Consider the following 24,222-nt stretch of genomic DNA (forward strand, 5'->3'; position numbering starts at 1 on the left):
ACAAATAGGCAGACGCAGCTCCGCCAGCACCAGTGATGCATGTGTGTGGCGGTCCATACAGCCTCCTCGTTCCCTTCTTCCCTTGCTCTCGGGGCCCATTAACCTTGTTCTTGATGTTCTCCTTAAGAAGGTGAGTGGAAGGAGACCTCCGTGAGCGCACAGACACTTAAAGCTGAACCAGGATCCAGGCCAGGTGTCCTAGAGCCTCACAGGCCTTTCCAGAGGGGGAGCACTCACTGTCCCCAGCTTGCTGCAGAGAGATGGTCTCCATTAGCATCCGGAGGGGAAGTCTCAGATTCTGTCCTCAGGCTCTGGGCTTTGATCCCCGGTTCTGCAAAGGCTTTGACTCTGTAGAGAATGAGAGTTAGTCGTCAGCTCCTGGAGTTGGTATGGCCAGCGTGAGGGAGCTGGGGAGAGGTTGGCCAGCAGGCCCTCCGGCCTGTAACTCCTGTGGGGTGTGGCACCCCCACCCCTGCCTGCACACAGCATTTCTCGGTCATGGAACAAAGGTGCCAGCAGTTGGGAGCTGAGTCTTGCCCTAAGGTGAGCAAGAAGCGAGTAGGGGCCCAGGGAGAAGAGCCGTGTGCCTGCATGATCTCTTTGAAGCTGATCGGCTCCTGTTTACCCCTCCTCTGCTGCATTCTCACCCTCCCGCCCACCAGTCCCCTCCCAGGAAATCCCAGATTTGCTCCTTTGCCTCCGTAGGTGGCAGAAAGGACTCATGGTAGTAACTTTCCCCGAGGAGAATAACCATCAAGCAGCTGTTGATAGCACTACCCAAACAACCCTGTTTTTACGTTAAAATTGCCAGTTTGCTGAAAATGCTTAGGAGACGACAGGCATGTTTTCCTGGAGTGCTGGGCTGGGTGAGGTGTGTACTCTCACGGCATCTTGAGTTTTGTCACTTCCCTTCCCCAAGCCCTGCGACCCTGGTCCCCAATATCTAGGCTACTCATTCTTCTCTCCCAAGCCCCAAGATGCTTTTCTACCTCTACTTCTTGGGCCTGGCCCAGTCCAGGGAATGTCATTAGAACCTAGCCCCTGGGGAGTGGGAGAAGGAGCAGGAAGGGCAGCTCTTGGGTGCTGGCTCATGGGATCACTTCTTTCTTGGCAGAGTTGACTCTGCTTTTTTAGACCCAAGCCTAGCATAGTTCATCAGTCAGAAAACCTCATCACGTGACTGAAGTCATCCGTCTTTGTCAGGAGAGACTTAGCAGTGGGGCCCTCGGTGTGGGATAGGCCCTTGAAGCTGCCGGAGTGTGACCCCCGAGTTGGCTGTCATGAACCCCAAGATCAGTGCTGTGATTTTTCAGGTTCCCAGAGAAGACAGGAAACCTTCCGTGTTCTGGCGTTCTCTTGGGGTCTCCCTCCTTGTCTGTCGGCCCAGGTTCTACCGACACCAGATGTTCTAACCGAAGGGGCTGGCACTCCCTTCTTCCAAGATGATTACTCCCATCTGTGCCAGACATCTTGCCCCGTGCTCTGTGATCCTTGGCTCTTGGCTTGCAGCAGATAATACCTTCAAACATGCGGTTGCAATTTATTGGCCTTATAAGTTAATTTTAGTGGGTGTGCAATTGATTGAAATCAAAGCTTAATGAAGGCCAGAGTCTGGGGGGTGGAGGAGCAGGGCGGGAAGGCATTTCGTGTTCTTCCTTGCTTGGGTCTGAGATAATCTTCAAAAGCTTTAATTAGCTTTTCTAATCAGCCCTTCTTGTCTGGAAGAAGTTTACAGAGTGAAACAAGGCTGGCGTCCCTGTGGCAGTCCCAGAAGCCCACGAGCCTCTCCGGGAGCAGACAGGGTGGTGGGCCGATGGGCCCTGCCCTGGCTCCCTGCCTCCTCTCCCCTTTCTTGGGCCACGTTAGAATTGTGGTTGTTTCCACTCCTTCCCTCCATTGTCCGTCCGTCTGTCATTTGATGTTTGTGCAATGCTGGCCAGGGAAGGGCAGGGCGTCCAGATGCGTGTGTAGAAAAGGTTCACTGCTTGGTGTCCTGGGACCCTGAGATGCCATGCTCCCTGCTGCCTTCCCAGTCCGTGGGCCCTGGCCCTCCAGGGGCTACTCGCTCTTTGGACCTGAGTGTTGGGCCTGGGGAGTTTTAGTGTTTTGGTCCTGGTGGGAATTGTAGAAGGCAGCGGAGATTTTCTGATGAAATGGAAGTTGCAGAGGTAGAAGCAGGTAACTGCTAGTGGGCGGGGCCATCAGGCAGGAGGCACAGACACCTGCAGAGGCCTCTGACCCCACCCCCGGGTCCCAGGCCAGGCTGCAGAAGGGGGAGGAGCTGGGCTTTGAAAGAGGCCTGGACTTGGTTCTCTCTTCTGCCCTCACTCTGGCTGACTGTGGACAGATAAGTAGACTCTCTGCGCCTCTGTTTCCTTACCTTTGAGAAGGTGCCTCTGCCCGTCTTAGCGGCTGACGGGGCATTCGGTGAGGGGCTGCTGATAACGCTCCCCTTGCGCTGACTCCTCATGCCCTCTCGGGCCGTTACAGCTGTCAGCATGACAGGAGTATTCTAATTTTGCAACAGTTGTCTGATGGATGTCTTATATTCTGTGCTTTGGTGGGCGGGGGCCGTTTGGGTGCGGCCGTGGTGAGACAGCAGGCTGTGTGATGCTCCCAGCCATAGCCGCGTAAGAAAGCTGTGGGTTCCCCTCAAGGCTCTGCCGCCAGCCCACAGCGCGACCCTGAGTAAATCTCTGGCCCCGAAACCGAGAGAAGGAGTGTGGTGACGGGAGAGGGAGACAAATATTGACTGAACCTGCCCTGCTCTGAGACTGAGGGTGTTGTGGGGAGCGGATCCGGTGCAGCCCCGCCCCCGCTGTGGGGCTCAGGTTTTAACAGGTCTGAGGAGGTTCACCCAGGAAGAAGTGAACAAGTGACCAAAGTGCTCGCTCAGCTGGGTAAGTGCTGTAAAGGATCGAAAACCGGTGCCAAGGCAGCGAGGAACAGAGGGGCTGACTCCAGGCGGGGACACCGCGTTGACTGTAGCGGATTTGCCCTGTGCAGAGGAGGGCCGTCCCCGCGGGCCTGAGGCCGCCGGCCTGCAGTGGCTGGCTGCCCCGGGAGCCTGGGTCTCAGGAAGGCTCCCGCCGTCCGCTGGTAAGAACGGCTCCTGGTGCATGAGCTGTTGTACACACACCGTGGTTTGTGTTGACTCCTGCTGCACTCCTGGGCGTCCAGGATTTGGGTGTGTGCTGGGTAGAGGGCGCTGGTCACCGAGTCTGGCGAGCTTCCCTGGTGGACAGTGCTTCACACGTGTTGTCGCAACTCGTTGCTAGAGGAGTTGGGCACATCCTGTGTGACCCCCTCGGAGAGCCCTTGGGACCTTGTGTCTGGTCTCCTCGGGACTTGCCCCGTGCACCCTCTCCCTGGGCCGCTTCTGCCTGTCTCCTTGGCTGGAGCACGACTCTGTGCTGAGTCCTGAGGCCAGTCCTCCTAGTGAACCATGCAAGCCCGGGGGGTGCTGGGGACCCCAGGCTCAGCCGAGTGACCTGGCAGGGAGGTGGGGGAAGGATGGAGGCAGTGCTCTGAGCAGTGGGGATCACTGGGCAGAGTCCTGAGGTGGTTCTGGGCTGAGTGGTCAACGAGTGAAGGCCAGAGCAGGACATGAGCCATGGGGAGAGGCGCACTGGCCCCTGTCAGGCTTGGGCTTGGGGTGTCATTCTCACTGCATTAGGAAGGGTCCCAGGGGTACGTAGGTACCTGTACAACTCTGACGTACATCCTCAGAAGTTCCTCCGTAAGCGGTTTGGGGGCTGGATTGGAGAGTGGGAGTGGAAAGACCCTGATGCAGACTCCCTTAGTCTGGCTGCTTCGTCCTCACGGCTCTCCCCTCAGTCCGGCTGAGTGAGAGCTGCAGTTTAAGGTTACCCAGTATTTCCCACCGATGGAAGCAGCCTGGCCATCCCTTCGCTCTCTAGAGTCAGAACACTGGGAAGTGGGTGAAAGCACGGAGCAGAGTAAGTGTGAGGTAATGGGAGAATTGTTCAGGAAGGTTCTGGGGCTGGATGAAACCTGGACCATTTGGTTTGGCACATCCGCCCTCACTCCCTACCCCTCCAGATAGGTCTGAGTGGCTCGTGCTGCATAACCCTTTTCCCTTTGCCCAGAGGTCTAGGCCCCTTCCCGATTTAAAGGTCTCCAGAAGGACCCTGCCACCGGGACGGCAGGGTAAAGACGGGACAGTTGTGTCTGGCTTTCAGCTTGTCGTCGGCATAACTAGTGTTTGGGTTTTCACATATATTATTTGTATCTTCAGCCATGCATACAGAGGGCCTCTGAGAACCCACACTGCCTGCTGTGGGGCTCCAGCTTGCCACAGCCTTGGGCTCATGTGAAAGTGCTGGAAGCAGTTAATGGGGAAACCCAAGTTCACCCCGGTTGTAGTAAATAGGGAGACGCGTCAAGAGAAGCCCTGTCGGCTTTCTGGGGGAATTGAGTGGCGTCTGCTTCCTGCTCTCAGGATGAGTCTCAGCTCTCTTGTGACCACAACTCTTTATTTATTTTTTTTAAAGAAGATTAGCCCTGAGCTAACTGCTGCCAATCCTCCTCTTTTTGCTGAGGAAGACTGTCCCTGAGCTCACGTCCGTGCCCATCTTTCTCTTTTATATGTGGGATGCCTACCACAGCATGGCATGCCAAGCAGTGCCATGTCCGCACCCGGGATCTGAACCGGCCAACCCCGGGCCTTGAAGCAGAACGTGCGAACTTAACCGCTGCGCCACCGGGCCGGCCTGTGACCACAACTCTTAAGCAGAGGTGTCTGCTACCGTTTCTAGAGCCCCTGAAGAGTGGACCAGCCTGGAGGGCAGTAAGGGAGCGCCCACTGCAGGGCCTTCATCTGGCATCCTAGGGCAGCAGTCCAGGGTTGCGTTGCCTTGGCATGCCCTGTCTGATTTTCATCTGCTAAAAGAAAGTCAAATGGACAACAGCAGTGTGTGGAAAACAAGTTCGTTTACAAACATGATACCCTGGGTCAGCATCAGGGACTCTGATTCCTTCAGTTCCTATAACCGTATGGCACACAGTCACGCTTTGGGTTGTGCAGTTCCACGTTTTGGGGTGAAGACACCATCTGGAAGCAACGACCAGCTCCCTCCAGTGGTCAGGCTCCTCCGTCCTGCCAGAGACCCCGTGCTCCCTGGCTGAGCTGCTTTCTCGTCTCCTAGCAGATCCCTTACAAAGGTTTAGCCAGCAGACCTCAGCTGCCTCATTGAGGTGGAGGACCCTCCTTTCCAGAATTCCCGACAGAGGTTGCTCAGTGGTGTGCCCCAGAGTCCTGGCCGCTCGCCATATGCTTCTTTCCTTCTCTGACTTTCTCCTCCACCTTGAGGCTGCATTGTGTACAGTGGTGTGGTTGCATGTGTGTCTTTAACTTACCCAACTTCAACTTCATGGGTGAACCAAAGCCACCTGAGGCCTGGTCTGCCCACCTGCACCCCAGGTGGTACCCCCTCCCGCATGAGGCCTGCCAGACTCAGGTCCAGTCCCAGCTCCCCCTTCCCAGCTGTGTGAGTCAGGCGCTTTCCTTTCTCTCTGGCATTCAATTTTCTTAACTGTAAAATAATGTCTGCAAAGCCCTGACAGAATGGCTTCTCAAAATGGCAGCTCTTGGACAAGGGTGTTGGCTTTGAAACTCCAGAAGGCCTCAGCCGTCAGCCTTGTCATGAGGTGGGCTGAGCGGAGCAGCGGTGTTTTCACGGGGAATCCAGAGAGGCTGGAGGTGGTCGTGGGTGCTGAGCGTGGCGGTTTGGTCAGGTCCCAGAGCCAGATGGGCGGCCCCTGCAGCGGCACCATTGTTTCCAGGGCTTTGTTATTTCTCTTCAAGTAAAAAAAATAAAAGCCTTGTAAAGAGAGGCTATAAAGTGCGGCAGCCACGGTCCAGATGTGCACGTCTGTGTGCAACTGGCATCAAAGTCACACATGCCTAAGCCGATCGGTATGTGTGCTCGGGGGGTGGCTGCACCTGTGTGTCCTAGAGGAATTTCCGCAGAATACCCGGCCCCTGTCCACGGGCAGACTCTGGAACACTTTTCACAAACCGAGGTGAAAACAGCTGTTCTCAACACACAAAAGAGGGTGATGGGGTTTCAGTGGCAAATCTGGATGTGGCCAGCCCAAAGCCAAGTGCTCCTTCTCTGCTTTATGCGGCAGCCACACCAGCCCCTGGGGCTGTGGGTACAGACTGCTCACGGAGCAAGCAGGACCTTTCTTCATGGCGGTTCACGCGTCAGGGCCGGGAGAAGAGAGGAGATCTGCCTCCTCAGCCTAGAGAGTGCCTTTGGAAAACGAACAGACGCCGGAGGCTGCGTGCCTGCTCTGTGCCGGCTGCGTGGCCAGCACTTCCGGTCCCCTGCTTCCTGTGCTCGTCCTAGCCTCCAGGAGGGCTTTTCCAGGTGCTGCTGAAGGGAGGCTGGTGCCCAGTGGGGAAGAGAACCCACATCCCTAGCCCCTCATAGTTGTGGCCATCAGCCTGCCTTCTGCAGCTCCTGTGGGCTTTCCAGAAGCTGGACCATTAGGCAGCACCCACGACCTTCTTTTGGACAGGGATGCGCTTAGCTTCTTGGTCGTGGCCGGTTTGGAACCCACAAGAAAGGAATGTCGGTCTGCACTGCAAGGAAGGAGGCAGGTTTTAGATGCCTCTCCAAGCAAATTGGAGATTTTTCTTTTTTCCTGAGATGCAATTGAATTGTTCCCACCTGTGGGTACCAGGTGCCCTTTTATGTTGTAAGGATGTTAAGGATGATCATTAAACTACTGCTGGTAGCTGGAGATTTTATTTTCTTTTTTAGGCTGGGAGGAAACAAAAAGGTATTGTTTGGGGTAGGAACCTCAGCCGCTGGTGGAATGGCTCTGCCTCTGGGTTTGATTGTCCTTGTCTTTGCCTTAAAATCAATCACGCATGGGGATTTCTGTTTGAACAAGTGCCCACATGACCTCCTTACCATCATGACGGAGTGCCGGTTGCAACTGAGTGTCCCTCGTGGCCATTTATCCCAGGTCTTACTGCTGCTCTTTACTGAGATCTCAGAAGCAGAACAGACCATGTATGTGACAGAAGGACATAGAGCAAGAAAAGGAAGAATCTCGTGGAACTTTACAGCCTTGCACCCTTTGAGGGCTAGGGTTCCTAGCTAGGCACTGGGTAACAGAGGGTTCCACTTGTTTTAATTGCACTGGCATTTAAAACATTTTTAGTCTGAACTCTTCATCTGGCATTTCAGCCGGGTCCACCTCATGTATTCCCTCTGTCTCTCCCTCATACACCCTTCCAGGTCCCTTCGACTCCAGTCAGAATTGAGGCCGTGGGAAGTCCCATTTTTGTACTATCCCCAAGCTTGAAAGAAGTGTCCAGACCACAGCCATCCTTCCAAGCTGACCCTAAGTTTTGTCCACAGAAGCATCACTCCAGCCTACAGTACTCTTTCTAGAAAGTCTTGGAATTCTGTGGTTCAGACACCTGGTGCGCACACAGTTTGGAACTCCGTTGTATACTTGTTTGGATTGCATCGACGTTGACGTGATCCCATATGTCAAGACCTCCAAGGAAGGGTGGCTTGGATAGGTTACAGATGACAGCAGGTGCAAACCCTAGAGATGTGTTGAATGGTGAAGCCGTGTCTGTACGAATTAGACACAGCAGACTTCAGTGGCAGGTGATGTTCTCGGGTCCAGTATACCGAGTGCTCAAAAGTGTAGGCTGTGGGCGACAGTGTGATTTGTCCAAGATGACTGCAAGCTCAGCGTGTGTCAGCATGAGGGACGTGTGATTGCCAGGAGAGCTGATCCAGTCGCAAGCTCCCTGGTGGAGAGAGAGCCCCTGCTCCAAGAGTCAGGCCATCTCTGCTCTGCGTTGGTGAGCCCGTGGGCCGGGCGCTGATCTCTGTCCTCGCGCCCTGAGGGAGGAGGGTGGCCACCGTGTGGGGACTTGAAATCACATCTCAGGAGGATAGTACAACGGCAAGAAGGCCAGAAAGAGAAATCTTGGGGTCTCATAAGCTGTGTTTAGGTATTTGAAAGAACTACATGAGGTGAAGGGGCGTTAAGTTCTTGTTTTGCGTGGCTCTGGAAGGCAGTAGGTAGAAGTTTTCACCCAGGTCCAGTGAGAACAGAAACGTTGCCTTAGGAATATAGTGAGTTCCCTGTCACTGGAGGTGTGTAAGCAGAATTTTGACCAACTTGATTAAGGTGGTGGGGGTCTGCGCTGTGGTGCTCAGAGTCTGCCTTGCACAGGCCTTGAAGCAGCCACCAAATCCTGAGTCTCAGAGCTGGGAGAGACCCTGGTGAACCTCTGCTCCAGCTTTCTCGTCTTAGAAATGGGAAAACAGTCCTGGCACCACATGGGTGCCAAATAAATGCTCCTTGGCTTTATTTAATGAAGCAGACTGTAGAAGACAGCCCCTCGCGCTCCAGCAGCATCTCGGGGGTGTCCCTTGTCGTGCCCCCTGGACTCGTCTGGGTTTGGAGGCACCTGCCTCTGACTTGGCGCTGCAGAGGTCTTGGGCCAGAGATCCAAGTCTGCTTGAGCCCCGTGGGCAGGTCCTGTGAAGGCAGCCCAGCCGCTGATGGCTGAAAGACCACGTCTGACTGAACCCAAGAAAGGTCTGCTCCCAGCACACCCCTCCTGGCCTTGGTTCTTTTGCGAGAGGTCGTGGCATGTGACTCATTACCTGTGGGGGGCCCCGTGTTAGAACCATGAGTCCGATATTCTCCCAGGAGGCAATTTGAAAGGAAGGAGTAAAGCCCAACTTCCAAGTGCATCCCAGGCCCGTCTGCCCTGTTGCGTGTGTAGCCCAGTCTTGGCCGAGACTGGGAGTGGGGTGACGCACAGTCATAGCTCAGATTCCTGAGACACGTTTCCATCCGAGGTCTCCACGCACACCTCAGCTTCAGACACTCCAGAAAGCTTTGGGGGCCGAAATATTTTCTTCTTTGTTTTGTGAAGTAGGTCATTTTGAGTGTGAAGTATTATGCTTTCCCTTTTTCCTGTTTCCCCCCGGAAGTCCTGTGGTTGAAGAGTTATGGACACAGAATCTGAATATGTGACCGTGGTGTTATTCAAGAGGAAGAGTGATTTTCAGGGAGAAATGCGTACAACTCTGAGAGGGAGAGGAGAGTTGCTCACTCATTAGGCTTTTAGTTGATCCAAATTCAGGGATCTAACTGACGGTAGAGAGTAAACTTGACCAGATGCTGACTTATAATTGACTGTGCTGATGAATAGCCAGCCCATCTGAGGGTCTTGCCTTTTGCTCCTGCTTATCCGGCACAGAGGTGTCCCCTAGTGACCCGGTCTTTGGAGTTTATGAAACCCGTATCTGCCTGTTGTAATCAACACACTGTTTTTCAAACGGCAGGACTCACGGAGCCAACCCAAGTAGGCCCCATGTCCTTAGTCCCAGCTGTCTGAGTTCTTGGCGGCTCTGTTTGCCTCGGAAGATGTTAGTCTTTCCTTGGAAAGTCTTGAAAGCCACCAGGACTGTTTGTGGAAGCGAAGGCACTCTTGAAGGAGTTCGCTCTTCTCTGGACACCAGCACAGCATTGTCCTTCTGTTCCTGGGTGCTCAGTCATTTCACTTATAATGTCCCTGGAGCTTTCAGTGGCCCCAGCACTTCACAGTTCAGGGCTTTCCAAGGTGGTTCTCCAGTCTCCCCACAGATCGTCCCTGTGTCATCCAGCTAACAGATCATTCACCCTCCTCACCGTGTGTGTTTATTTCAGGCCTGAGAAAAGCCCATGCTATCATCTTTGAGTCTCCCCATTTTAAAGATGTTCTCGAGGTGCCCGCTTGACCAGACCTCCCTCCAGGAGCTCTCTGGGCCTTCCCTCTTCAGCCCAGATCAGCTGAGCCGTGGCCGTTGGTACTGGGCCCGTCCTCCTCCCTCCGTCCCTCCCCAGAGAGCTGGGGATTTTGAAATGACCAAGCATGGGCAGAGCCCAGGGCAGGGCCAGGTTCACTGCTCCTGAGCCTGCTCTCCGCGCTGGGCCACGTTTGATCATTCGTTCACAGTGACGTGCAAGGCCCAGAGCGAGTCGCTGGTGATGGTAGCGCCACCTTATTGAAATAGCATGTTAGCATTTAAACAATATTAATACTATTTAACTCATTAAATATACAAAGACCAGTTAAAGTGCTTCCATGTGTGCGCTGTTAGTTCTGGCGGGCCACTCCTCAGATGGCTTTATGTGGTTTCAGACAGCATTTTAGCACATTCTTAAAATACCCACAAAAGCCTTTATGTAAAAACTCATAAACGTGAACCACATAAAAATTATTTTTTTTCCTGTTTCATGTCATTATGATCAAAGTACAGTAGGTAAAAATAAATTTTCAAAAACTTGTTGAGATCCCTCTTTAATTAATGCTTCACGCGCAGAGCACAGCCATAAACCATGTAATGGGGGGCTGTCTGTCTTCCCCGCAGTCACCTTGCCGACCGTGCACACAGCTGTCCTGACAACACTTGCCAGAGAGGCTGGTGTTTCTGGGAGATTCTGTGACGGCCTTTTCCAGTCACTCAGGCTTCTGCTCCCTTTGGCAGAACATCAGGTTGAGACTTGTGGCCCCTTGAGTCCCTGGAGATCCTTTTTGGTGAATGAAATGCAAGTTGGTTCTTGAATTGTTGTGGTGCTGGGGCCATACCTGCGGAGGCCAGGCTTCAGCATGTCTGCCCTCCTTGGGAGGGAACGCCCCCCGCCCCCCCGCCTGGGAGAGGGAGCTGAGCCCGCGTGAGACCAGCAGTGCCTCTGACTCTGCTGTCGTCATTTCTTTATTAAAAGTCAGATTGACTGCAAATTAGGATACTGCCCAATGGAATACTATCCCAGCTATTAAAAACAGTTATGGAGGTCATGTGGCTCCATGGAAAAGTGCTAATGATTCCGTGCCAAGTGAGAAAAGCCGAACCCAACACAGAACCATCGCTGTGCTTATGGTTCTATAAAAATTATGCATCTGGACAAAGACTGGAAGGGGATTTGGAAAAATTGGATTTATGGGATAAGTTGATTTATGGCATTGTGGGCTAATTTTTAAATTTCCTTTTTTTATAATGTTCTTGCAATAAATTTTTTTAATTTTGGGGAAAAGAATAGTAATCCACATGGAGGTCAGAACTGAGCTTGCGTTTTTACCTCCTTTGTCTCCAACATTTTGAAACTTGGAACCTAGTCAGTGTGGCCCACAAAGGAAGCGGAGGATGCCAGGGAGAAGCTGCCCAGAGCGGGAGCTGGTCCATGGGGCGGGACGTCCGAGTGGAAGCGACCAGTTCCACCTTATGAAATGTTAAATGCTGTTGTTTAGTTTTTCTGGAAGAAAACAAATCTCAGTGATGGGACTGAGGGGGATCAGCTGTGGGCCACGTGGTGCTTTTGAACTGGTCACCTGGTGGTGGTGACAAGAGCTGTGAGGCCCCTAGGATTTCTCCTGCATCCCTTCCAGGGCATCCTGACCTGCTCTCCGGTGTTCCAGCACACAGAGGACGGCGAGCCTTTGACGAGAACAGCACCATGCTCTGGCTTGGGGAGGCACAGGAAGGCTGGGGCCACCAGCTGTGAGGGGCGGAAGGATGGACGTGCCCGCTGGGCTTCAAGCCTTCCTTCCAGGATGGCCAACGGAAAGGAGGAATTATTGGCCCTTCCCGTTTGCCGGCACAAGAAAAGCCACAGTTTTTAAAGTTGCTGTTTTTTTTCTTTTGATGTGGGGCTGCTCTTCTCCAGGCAGACTAAAAGGCGAGACTGTGTGTTAGAACGCAGCCATCTGTCACCAACAGGACGGGTATGCACAGGTCTACCGCGGGCTGCTCTTTCTTCAGGAGTGTGCTCTGCGTCCCAGTGAACTGTGAGCCGAGGGAGTCACAAGCTGGAAAGGCCCCTGGAGCCCCTGCTGCAGGCTTACCCGAGCATGCAAGGCCTCTAGTCTGGAGGTGACAGATGTGTCCCCACATGTCCCAGGAGCATTCCAGGGTCGCCTGTGTGTGCCCAGGTTCCCGCAAGGCTAGTCCAGACCAGGATGGCCCTCTGGAGGGAGGTGGGGCCTCAGGTCCTAGACCAGAAGGCTCACCTGCTTCTCTGGCCCCGCCCCAGGGAGGGGGGTTGGAGAGAGATTTGGAGAAGAGAGAGGACCTCCCTGAGTGCCCAGTGTTGGCTGACTTCCTGGAGGTCCCCTCGGTTGGTACTCAGCTCTGGGCCCCACAGGGGTGTCTGCTCCTTCGCTGTGTGTTTCTCCTCACAGTACCTCGCTGTGCTGTGCTTGCCTGGAGCCAGGCCCCTCTCCACCCTCCATTGTTGGCTGACATTTAGCCCTGGCCTGGCACCTTGACACGTCTGTCTGGGGGATCCTGACTGAGCGTCTCCCGAGTTAGCCTGGCATGCCTGTCCTCTGCTGCCCCCCGGGGACTTGGGGGGAGGCAGCGTCCTGAATTCATGTGACAGCTTAATCACAGTGGATGGTGTGGACGGGGAAGTGGGGACAGGACGCGGTGGCAGTGGTGTGGCCCAGCCTGCCTGAGGAGCCCTGCCTGAGGGTAGCAGATCTTGGTGTGGGCCCATGGGCGCCAGAGCCAGAGGACAGCACAGGTGGGCCCTGGGGCTTGAATGCAGGAGGCCTGTCTGATCCACTCTCTCGGCTGCACTCTGGCACAGAGCACGTCCTGACCTTTGTACAAGAACTTTTTAGTTTGAAGTAATTTCAGATTTACAGCAAAAATTACCCCAAAAAGAGGTACAAAGAATTCTTGTATACTCCTCACCTAGATTTTGTAAATATTCACGTTTACCATATTTTTTTTATTATATACCAGCTTTATTGAGGTATAATTCATAGCCATGTTTGTTTTTAGTACTGGTTTTGCTATTAAAATTAGTAATAATCATTTGTCGGGTATCTGCTTTCCTGTGTTGTTTTTTCTCAACAATCCTGTAAAGTAGATAGTATTGTCCTGTCTTAGAAAGAAACTAAGGCCCAGTTCACACAGCTCATCTCTGGTAGCCCTTCATCAGTGGTTGTCGGCTGGAGAAACGGTGAGTGGAGCTGGGCCCAGCGGGGCTGGTCCCGGGACCCCGCCTGCCTGCTACCTCCCGGCCTTCGCTCCCCGCCGTGCTCATGGGTGGCACCGCCCTCCGAGCGGCCCGAGTGTGCCTGCACCTTGGGGCGGGGGTTAATTGGGGTCAGAGAGGCCAGGCTTTCTGGTAAAGAATGTGCTAGCCACCGGAGACGAGCTTTTTCCAGTGTTTCAGTTGGTCGTCAGCAGAAATCGAGGTACTGCGTGTCAGCTGATGATCCAGCTCTGCTTCCGAGCGCCTCGGGCGCTGCTCGCGGCAGCCTGACTCCATCAGCTGCTGGCTTGGGTTCCTCAGATTTGGGATTCTAGCCTGATTTCCTGTTCTCCTCTGGCCTTTTCTTTCCCTCTTCCATTTGATCCTAATTAGGGATTTTTCCACGTTGATTCAGACCTTAGGAGGAGGCTCTGTCCCCACTCAGCCCTTTATCTCTGGCTGGGGTTCGCAGCACGCTGCTCTGAGAGGCGGCCTGCTGGCCTGGCCTCTGGCTGGGCAGGAGTTTGTAGCTCTGCCTTTTTCACCTTGTCTCCCCTGTGAAATAGCCATCCAAACAGATAACAGTATCGAACAGTAATGATTACTCGATAGCAATGACTGCCCCCCGCACCCTCCCCTTGAGTGCCTGTATACATCACACACTTACTTTGCTGGATCCTTCATCTGGGAGGAATCTGAAGCCCAGAGAAGTTTAGTAAGCTTGCCAAAGACCACAAAGCTAGAGTAAGTGGCCGAGCTCAAACTCAGATTCGTCTTTGGGACTCCTAAACTCATGTTCTTTCTGCGACCACACAGAGGATGCCACACACCCTCCCTCGACCAACGGACCATCAGAACACATGCAAGGATCAACCCTGGAACCATTGCAGGGAGGGTCCTGAATCCCAGACAGACATTTAGATCAATTTTTGCTGAGTGGCCACCCCTGGGATCTGGGCTGGTGATCTGTAATTTGGTGGGCTTAATGTCTAATGGGCACGTGGGCCTGTTTCCTGCAGGTATTTTGAAGGTGGTGTGTCATCTGTCTACCTCTGGGATCTGGATCATGGCTTTGCTGGAGTGATCCTCATAAAGAAGGCTGGAGATGGCTCAAAGAAGATCAAGGGCTGCTGGGATTCCATCCACGTGGTAGAAGTGCAGGTACAGCAGCCCCAGGGGCTGGCAGCCGGGCCTCTGAGTACAGGCGCCACACCAACCATTGCAGCCCCGTTCTGTAGCAGAGGCTTCTCAGAGGGGGGAGCACTGAGATGCATAAGCCCCTGCTAGTTCCTGAAAATGCCCTGAAGCCACTGGATAGAGATGAGCAAGATCACAGAGGTCACATAATAAAGATCCCAGAAGAGCTGAATACATGGATCGCGGATTTGGTCCCTTTCAAAACCACTTGGGATTTTATAAGGAAAGGGCTGTGGTAACATCTTAGGATGGGACTTGGTAGGAGCCACTGCAGGCTCTCCTCAGCTCAGGGTTGCACCCAAGGTTCTGATCTCTGTCTCGTCCCCAGGAGAAATCCAGTGGCCGCACCGCCCATTACAAGCTGACCTCCACGGTGATGCTGTGGCTGCAAACCAACAAGTCCGGCTCCGGCACCATGAACCTCGGAGGCAGCCTCACCAGACAGGTAGAGGTGCCCGTGCCCGCCGCTGCCAGCCACAGGGCTGGTGGACGCAGAGGAGTGGGCGGTTGCCCCCAGGGAGGGGTCCGGGCCAGCCTGTGCCTGACACGGGCTCCCCACAGGCCTCTTGGGGGTTCCTGAGATTCACCCATGGGAGGCTTTGTCTTTGGGTAAGGTGTTTTCATTAAAATACTCCTGTGACGTTTAGGACATACTGCTGATAACATTTTACACTGAATTGATTTCTCAGTTGTGACGTAGATTGTGAATTAGGACTGTTGGTTGCAAGAGACAGAAGTAAACTCTGACTTAAGCGAAAATGAAAATGAATCAGCTCACATAACTGAGAAGGTCAGACGTCGTTCAGCGTAGCTGGGCTAGTCTAGGACGCAAGTGATGTCGTGACTCTGCCTCCACACGGTGGCTCCTGGAAGCCTCTAGCTCTTGCCTCTGGCAGTCCTGGGGGAAGGAGCTTCTCTTTCAGAACAGCTCTACCATAACCCCAGGGATGTCTTACTGGCCTGGCTTGGATTACTTGTCCATCACAGAGTCGTTTCCTGAGGCCAGAGGGAATGGAATAGTCTGGCCAGACTTGGGTCTTGTGGCCCATGGTGGGCTAAGTGGAAAAGGGGTGTTGATTTCCTAGAGCAGAATCTGGCTGCTTTTCGCAGTAGAGGGAAGAATAGACACAAGCAGGCAGCAGACATTGAACACTGGTCGAGGCGCTTTCTGCAGAGAGGACTGAGGGACATATCTTGTAGGTAGGGGGACAGCAGAGCCAGAGGGTCAGCCTGGATGGTTGGCCGCAGGCTGCCAGAAGAAGAGGCTGAAGTAAAAACTAAAAGGACACAGAGAGGGAAGCATCTAAGCGGGTTTACCTGCCCTGCCACGCAGGCACCTGGTAGGGACTGGGAACCGACAAGCATGGTGGCGAGCCTGCTGTCTGCTTGGCTCTGGCCCCAACACACAGCACAGCTCCAAGCATGGAACCTGGGGACATTCACCAGGATCCTCCAGTGTGGGCCCAAGCAGAGTACTTTTCAAAGCTCAGAGCACTCACTCACCTGGGAAAGAGGAAAGGAGTACATTTGGCCAAAGCAGTCAGCAGGCTGCTTGAGTCACGAGATGCACACAAATTGGGAGAGTTCAGAAGTCGCCTCCTAACTGACAAGACTTGGGTAGGTCAGGGAGCTTGCTTGGGACATAGCCCCTTCCTTTTATGTCGACCTCCACGAGAAGGTGGCATCCAGAATAGGTCCTGTCCTCTAGAGGGTGCCCAGGATTGCTCTGCCTGGCACCTCGCAACATGCCTGCTGGCACCCCCGCCATCCCTTTTTCACAGGAGCCGCTAGGGTCCGGGGAGTTCCCGTTCTGTTCTGGTGCTGTCAGCCTTTTTTAAATGAGATTTTACATTCGTCCTCACGTCGTGTTTTGTTCGCCCTGCCAGTGACAGTAATGTCGAATCTTGGTCCCCGTCATCCAAGCATTAGCCGTTCCTTCCGGCTTTGTTATTCGCACATTTACTAAGATGACTGTGTGTCTTGATATTAGCTCAAGACCAAGTTCAGAGCCCTCCAGCATGGCTACCAGAGACTTCCTGAGAGGGAGGCGTTAGTCTAACAGTCAGCTTCTTAGGGTCAGCTTGTGCAGCCAGCTGTAAACCCACTGTGACCCGGGCTTCACATTTTCGGAGAGTGCCCTTTGAGCTGTCTGTGGTTGTTCACCACCTGCCGTTGCCCAGCTGGCTTCCTGCCTTAGTAGGACCAGCTGGCTGCAGGCTTGGCCATGCTTGCTTTCTCCTCACTCTCATCAGGGCTCACCCGCCTCTGTACCCCAGGCTCGTTAGTGCTGTGAGAAGCAGTGCTTTGCTCCATTTCCCGTCTTTCTGGTCACGAGCAGCCCATCAGGCAGGTTGGCTCTCTGAGCCTCTCCTCTGCAGCTCAAGAGTGTCTGTGCCTTGCTGCTCATGGCCTAGTCCAGGACCAAAGAGCTTGTCAGAATCGCAGAAATCTGGAACCCTACCCAGGCCTACCAAATCGGGATCGAAATTTAAGAAAATGCTTCCGGTAATATGTGCACGTTAAATTTGACAGGTGCTACTGTGTACCTTTCTCTCGCCCATTTTTGCTTAGGTATCATTAGCAACCTATCTCCAAGCTGTCCCTTCCAGGTATATCTAAGGTGAACTGGGAGCTTGGACTAGAAGGCACTGCCTCCCCACAAGACGGCTTGTCCTGACTTCTACTTCACAAGTTACTTTAGGCATCTCAGCAGGTTTAAGACCCTCGTTTAAGGGTTCACCTTTAGGACCCTTGACAGCCCCTCCCAAGGAAAGGCCTAACCTCATGCCAGTGCAGTGCGGTGGGCGTCTGTGTAAGGGAAGGGAAGGTTCAGCCCACGGCAGCCTTGGCCTCAGGGAGGTCAGTATTGGCAGAAGAGCAGCCTCCTTGAGAACGTCCTCGGGAGGCGCCTTCTTCTGCGAAGATCACCTTCCCATTTCCCCTTTAGTAGTGCCTGACTTGATGAGGATTCCTTTTAACATCAAAAACGTTTTCTCGGAGCCGACCCCTTGGCCCAGGGGTTAAGTTCGCACGCCCTGCTTCGGTGGCCCAGGGTTTCACCGGTTCAGATCCTGGGCACAGACATGGCACTGCTCATCAGGCCATGCTGAGGCAGCGTCCCACATGCCACAACTAGAAAGGACCCACAACTAAAAATATACAACTGTGTACCAGGGGGCTTTGGGAGAGGAAAAGGAAAAACATAAAATCTTTAATAAAAAAAAAAACAAACAAAAATGTTTTCTCAATAAGATAATTATACTTTTAATAGCCATTGATAGCAAAAATCTATGGCAGAAAGGATAAACTTAGGAACTCGCTTAAGCAAATGTGTGTTATGGTCACACAGGCATCTGCATGCCTTGAACAGTGGTCGTGCAAGTGTGGTCCACTCGCGTGCCTGGGATGCGTATCGCAGCCTTAGACTCTCCATGTGAAACATCCACGACCTCCGCTGTGTCAGAGGGGCCTGAGGCCGGAAGGGGTCTTGGGGGTCCCTTTCTCTGGCCTCTGAGCAGGGCTGTCCCCTGGCCATCCCACAACCAAGGCTAGTTCTCACTGGGGCAGAGCCCATCCTTTTGCGTGGAAATGGGCCTTTGTCTTCCAGGAACCATTGACCGGAGAGGGGCAGCCAAACCCCCAGGCAGCCAGCGCTCCCCCAGCCAGCCTCCCCCTGCCCTGCCACCTGGGAATGGTGGAAAATCCTAAATCTGTGTCCAGAGACTGTTTCCTGCATCACTTACCGCTCTGAACTGTTTATAATTCCACTGGGTTTACAGTGACCTGGACAAATATTTAATCCTCAGCCTTCCTAATAGTTTAAATCAGAGCTGTCAGCCCGTGGCCAGAGTCTGGTTCCTGCCTGCCGTGAGCAGTGCCTCCTGCCGAGCCAAGCACAGGCCTGGCGAGCGGCTGTCCTCCGCGCCCCGGCTGCACCGCGGCCTCGTTTGGATTGCCTTGTGCTCTCGGGCTTTAATGAGGAGGTCCGTGCTTCTGCCATCATCCGAACGGCTGACACGTCACTCATCTGAGGTGCATTAAAGCTAGGGCTGGCTTCCAATGTAAGTAACTGGAAAGGGAGGGGCAGGGAGCAACAGGGACACAGATCCAAGTTAATGATGCGCAGCTTCTGAGCAAACGGGAAATGAGGGTTGCGGCTTTAGCCGTGCGTCCCAGATGAGCCTTGGAAACACGTGTGTGGTTTCCTTGGCTATGAGATGAAGAGGTTCCCGGAAAATGGAGCACATCAGTGATAGAGAGGGAACATGCGTGGTTGTGTGGGCTGTCTCCTTTGATTAGACTGTAAGCAAGATAGAGTTACTCCCATTTAACAGGGGAGGACACTGAGGTTCCAGCTGGTTAGTAATTTGCCTGTGGTGCCTTGTCTAGTAGGAGGCAGTCAGGATTTGAACCCAGATTTGTCCACCTTAAAACAATAGGCTACTTTCTACCATACCACACTTTTTTGGTTTTCCTCTGTCCCGTGTACCTGGCATTCAGTAGATTCTAAATAGATGTTCTAAGGGAAATGTATTGAGCAGACGCAATACATCAGACACTACCCTGTGGGCGCCCAGTGTTCCCAGAAACAGGCCTGGCGATGGGGCCAAAGCTGTGGAGTCACGTGGAGGGGCAGGCCTCCTGGGAGCATGCTCAGCAGCACCGCGTTGGGTCCCTCCTTCAGAGTTCGTTTGCTGTAAGGTGGATTCTCCTGCAGGAAGCAAGTGGGCTGCATGAGACACATTCACCGCCAGAGGTGGCGAGCAGGCTGTAGGATTTGTAGGGAGTCGAGTGACCTCATCTGATGCGTGTTTTCAAAAGATGCCTCTGCTGGCTGGCATGGAGGGTGGGTTGGCAAGAGAAGACCGTTAGAGTCGTCCAGGAGAGAGGCGACCAGGGCCTGGATGGGGGCAGCCCTGGGAGGGCTAGAGGGGACAAGCCTGTGGCCAGGAGGGGCCAGTGAAAGAGCTGGCGTTGGCCTCAAGGCACGAGGAGGAGAGAGGGACAGGTCGGGAGACATTTTGGAGTAGAGTGGTCAGGGCTTGGGGTGACCACCAGGATGTGAGCAGTCGGGGGTCCCATGAAGGTCTTCCTCCCTTGAGTTTCTCCATTAAGCCACACCGGCAGTGGCCCAGGCCCAGGCTTTTCCTCTGGATGCTGGCCTCACTGCACTCACACACTCGCTCCCACATTCACACGTGCCCCAGGTGCAGCAGGAAGGAAAGGGCTGTCTCGCCAGGCCCACGGTGCCGGGCGCCCACCCTGCAGGCCGTTCTGGCCGCAGTCAGGAACACGCAGCAAGGCCAAGCAGGCCCGGCCCCAGGGCTCCCAGTTCCACGTCTAATGCACAGAGGCCAGACAGTCTGTCTAGTTACACACACACCCCCCTGAGACGGAGGTGCCACCACACAGTAGGACAAGGCTTTCACGCCTTGGCAGCAGCCGGGCCTGGGTCGCCCTTCTCTGGGCACGGCCCCCAGGTGCTCCGTCGCTTTCCTGTTTCCCACGCCCCGTCCCGAGAGGGACTGCGGCTTAGGCCTGGTGGAGGCTTTCCACGTGGGCCCCTCCCGTCCCAGGGCCTTCCAGCTCTGCCCTCAGCCCCCTCCTTGCTCACTTGAGATGGCTTCTGGGGGTGCAGGTGAGTGAGACAGAGAGTTGCCCCCACTGACTTTGTGTAAATCGTTGGTGAATTTAACCATGACAGATTAATTACTTGAGTCTCATTTCACACCTGGTCATGACACCGGGTGTGGAGACCACAGTGCGCTCAGACCAAGTGCACGCTAGGCGCCCTCACCCCGTCTCCTCCACTTTGGCCTTTTGTTTCCCACCCCCACCAAAAGATGTCTCTTAGGGATGTCAGCTGGAAGGCGAAGCAGATCAAGTGTTTTGGCAAGTCCCTGCAGCTGTGGGGCTGTGGGAGGAAAGGTGGTCAGTGGTGTTTGTGGAAGCTCATCCCGGCCAGATCAGACCGTCCTGTGAGGGGAGGAAGGCGGAAGGTGCCCTTTGGCGGACTGCCACCTAGGCCCCAGTGGAAGGCTGTGGAGCGAGTAAAAAAATGTTGTGAGCCAAGTACCAGCATGTTGAAAAGGAAGTTGCATGGAGAGGTCACTTCTCCTGTGTGACAGCTGGAGATGTGGGAAAGAGGCAAGACCGTAAATCTCTGGAAAGAGATCCAAGGTTTCCGACCCGGGGCCGGACCCTGCAGATGTTCATTTTTTTCAGATTCTAAATATTTAGAAATGAAGGTGGAATGTTTTGTTGGGGGAAAGTTGAGGCCGGTCGTTTGCAAGGCCAGCTCTCTCCCTGCTCAGCAGTAGGTGCCCGTATGTGATTGTCTCCAACCGCTGAAACTCCAGCAGAGGCGCCCGTCCGGGTCGTGGCAGGGAAAGCTCTGACTCGTGCTTGGCAGTAGGTAAGGCTGTGTATTTGCGCAGAGGCCCATGGCCCTCCTTCCGGAGGCAGGGCACGAAGGCGGCCGGGCCCGGGAGTGCTCTCCCACTGCGGGAGACACAGCCACAGCCGCGGCCACGCTCCCTGTGCTCCGGGCGGGGAGACACCTGGGCAGCGTGGCTTCTAGGGACCGTGTGGCTTCAGTCACGTGACCTGAGGTGGAGCGACCCAGCGCCTGGTTGAGAAGGAAAGCTGTGTGAAACTGCCTCTGGCGACTGTCCCCTGCTGGGAAGGACTGGCAGGAGAGGAAGGGATCGGAGGTGGGGGCGCAGGGACGGGTACTGCTCAGAATTTCTGAGCCCTGCACTGTGCTTTGTCCTTGGTTTTTCCAGTAAAGAACGTGGATCAAGAGCAAATGGAGAGGTATCATGGAAGAAGACAGGTTCAGAACCCTCCAGACCTCGGTGCAGATGCTCACCTGGTTACTTTCCAGCTGGGTGACTAGACAGACCGCTTGCCTTCTCTGGAACTCGGCGTTTTCCTCGTGGAGCTAGTAATGCCTCTAGAAAGATTATCGTAGAGTAGGAATAGAAAGCCATTTTGACACGTGGTTTATGCTTAGTAAATAGTAACTATTACTACCATGTATCTTGCAAGCAGAGACTTTCCTATCTTCTAGTATCTGTACAGTTTCAGGCTCAATTAAAATTTTCCCAAACTAGGCAGACCTAACCTTCCTTGAGGAGGCTGCCTGAGCACCGTCTTCTGGCCTGACGGCGTGGTACGTCCCGGCCTTCTGCCAGCCTCTTAGCCAGAGCACAGCTCGGTCATCGGGAGGACACCGCTGGCTTCTGCCGAGAGCCAGGACCAGAAGAGTGCTGGGAACGGAGCTGCCATTCAGCCAGGCACCGTTGCGGGCATTGTGTGCTTATTCGCTCATCTAGAACGAGGTAGAGGCAAGGAAATTGAAGCCAAGAGAGGCCAAGGCCCTGGCCCCTTGGGCTCCATTGCAGGAGCTGTGGAGTTGGGGCTGGCTGCCTTCAGGGTCCCACTTTCCAGGCCGTGTGCACTGGAAGATGCACATGGCAGTGGGAGACACCAGACAGAAACAGCCTGCTTTCCAAACCCTTGCCCACACCCTCCCCATCCCCAGGCCACAGAGAGGAGGAGAGGTGCTTGATGGGGACGAGTGGGCTGGCCTCTGACTTCAGCCTCACTTGGAACCACCTTGTGGAACATCTGTGCAGCCACAGCACATAAAAATGTTTTTCTTTTGGCAGCCGCTTTTATAAGGATGTAATAATATATGCGTTGCAAAAATAGTTCTATTTTTGGTGGGTCGGCATTGCCAGCAAGCTGCCCCTGACCAGGTGTGGAGGCAGTGGGCAGGGGTGTGGCGAGGGGGCTGTGGAAACATGTCTGTGTGCCAGGACCCTCTTCCCACCTTCTTCCTTTCCTACCCCGTCACTGCTGGGCCTTTTCCTTGGGCTTAGATCCGCTGCCATGAGCTTAGGGACCCCGCGTGACCTCCTGGGCAGTCAGTCTGCTCCTGCGGGAGACCCTTCTCACTCCCCCCCTTCCGCCAGGACCTCTTCTTCCCTTGAGCATCCAGAGGTTTCAGCCTTTCCGTCGTTGGAAGGGGGCTCTTAATTCTGAAGCACAAAGGTGATGCCCAAGAGGTTGGGTTGCTGATGTGACTTTACTTACCCTCGTGGCCCTTTGCCAGCAGTCCTGGCCTCACTCTGGGCTGTTGGTGCTCATTTAAAATGGGGCCCTCAATGAGCTCAAAGCCTCATTGCTTCCTTGGGGTTGCCAGAAATGTGCCCTCTGCGTGGAGCTGGGGAGGGAGGGAAGGAGTCTCTAGGGCCAGAAGGACATAATTCCTTTAGATCAGACCCCCAGGCTCCTCCCTGCCCAGAAGGGGTGCTGAGTGGCCCTCAGTCTGGGCATAGGAACCGTTTCCATGTCGGGGGAGAGAACACACAATCCCAGTGTGTTCGCCTCCAAAAATCTCTTAAAAATGGGTGGACAGGGGCCGGCCCCATGGCCTAGTGGTTAAGTTCAGCATGCTCTGCTTCGGCGGCCCAAGTTCGGTTCCCAGGTGTGGACCTACACCACTTGTCTCTCAGTGGCCATGCCATGACAGTGGCTCACATACAAAACAGAGGAAGATTGGCAACAGATGTTAGCTCAGGGCAAATCTTCCTCTGCAAAAAAAAAAAAAAAAAAAAAAAGTGGATAGAGCACTGTTCTTCCTCCTGAGTGTGCTCCCAACTCCTGTTCAACATGCACACCCTCAGCTGTCTTGGCAGCAGGGTCTTGCTGAGGGCAGGCAATGCCCCGGCAAACAGTGTGGCTCTGCCTGGGGCGGGGTACTTATTAGACCAGAAATGGTGGGGTGTAGCTGCCCCTTTTAAGTTCATGGGCACTCTCACTTCTCCTGTTTTGTGGGGACCCTTGGAGTCACTGAGGATCAAGACTTCCCAGGATTGCTGGCGAAAGAGTGCCTGGGACAGTTCAGGGCCCAGTGTGGGGTCAGAGAGCCCGAGTGCTCTAGCTTCTCTCTCTCCCTCGTTTCCATTTGGCTGGTCCTCAGCAAAACAGTCTTGCCAGAGCCGGACGTCTTTGTTCTGCAGAGATTCCATCTCATAACTTGGAAGGGCCTTTCGAGGCCATAGGTTCCAGACTGTCACTCTACACCAGATCCCCCCTGTTGTAGCATCTTGACAAATGGCCACCTCATTTCTCCTCAGACAGCTCCAGGGACCTGGGCCTCATTGCCTTCTAGCAGACGCCTGTTCCAGACAGATCTGTCATCCCGTGATGTTCCCTCGCCCCGTGGTCGCCCCACTGCCCTTGGCAGTGGCGTGGATTGGGTCTGCTCCCCCGGCCGGAGCACCGCCAGGATCTCCTGAGTCTCCCTGCCCAGCCTGAAATACCCCCAGTTCTCTCCCATTTCTTGGGGTCAAGGTGTTCAGACCTTTTAAGCGGATGAACTCTAAGTTGTCCGTGGCTCTCGTAAAACCCAGTGCTCTGCACAGAATCCAGCCCTGCAAAGGGGCCAGGGCCTGCACGGAGCAGAAGGGACCATTGCCATCCCGGGTGAGTGGCAGAGGCTTGCAGCTGCAGCTTTGTCACATGTGGGGTGAGAGTGCTGCCTCTGATCTGGCACAGGAATAGTTTCATTACAGACTTCAAGTGGCATGAAAGCTGTCGTAGCAGCCACATCACGTTCTTGTCAAGCTTGAAATCATCTGCAAACCAAGAGTCTCCTAGAGGACTTGCTCCCCAGCTTGTACTGGGCTGACATGTGGGCCGAAGGTCTGGCTTACGTTTGCCCAGGTGAGTGGGCAGCATCCTGAGGCAGGGAATCAGCTGTGATCTGGGCAGATTGCTTGACGTCTTTAAGCTTCAGTTTCCGGGGTTTAACGTGGAGTTCTTATGAAGACTAAAGGAATGAGGTGACTGCCCCCGGGAAGTGCTCCACGCTTGGTGGCTGACCCACGTTTCCGGGTTCTGTAGTGACCCTTCTGATCATCTCACCCTTGATGCTGCTGACAGGCTGCCGATGGGTCTCACCTGTGCCTGCCTTTAAGT

The 24,222-nt window shown here is 54.2% G+C and overlaps 1 protein-coding gene across 3 annotated transcripts in view; it reads left to right on the plus strand.

Annotated features, from left to right (window-relative positions):
* Positions 1–24,222, plus strand: part of CAPZB (capping actin protein of muscle Z-line subunit beta) — a 131,614-nt gene that overhangs the window by 99,204 nt on the left and 8,188 nt on the right. For all 3 annotated transcript variants that reach the window (XM_046661177.1, XM_046661175.1, XM_046661176.1), the window contains exons 5-6: positions 14,055–14,196; positions 14,561–14,677. In XM_046661177.1, the coding sequence (XP_046517133.1) occupies positions 14,055–14,196; positions 14,561–14,677 (259 nt within the window). The remainder of the gene's footprint in view (positions 1–14,054; positions 14,197–14,560; positions 14,678–24,222) is intronic.

Source organism: Equus quagga, chromosome 5 (assembly GCF_021613505.1).
Source record: "Equus quagga isolate Etosha38 chromosome 5, UCLA_HA_Equagga_1.0, whole genome shotgun sequence".
Classification (NCBI taxonomy): domain Eukaryota; kingdom Metazoa; phylum Chordata; class Mammalia; order Perissodactyla; family Equidae; genus Equus; species Equus quagga.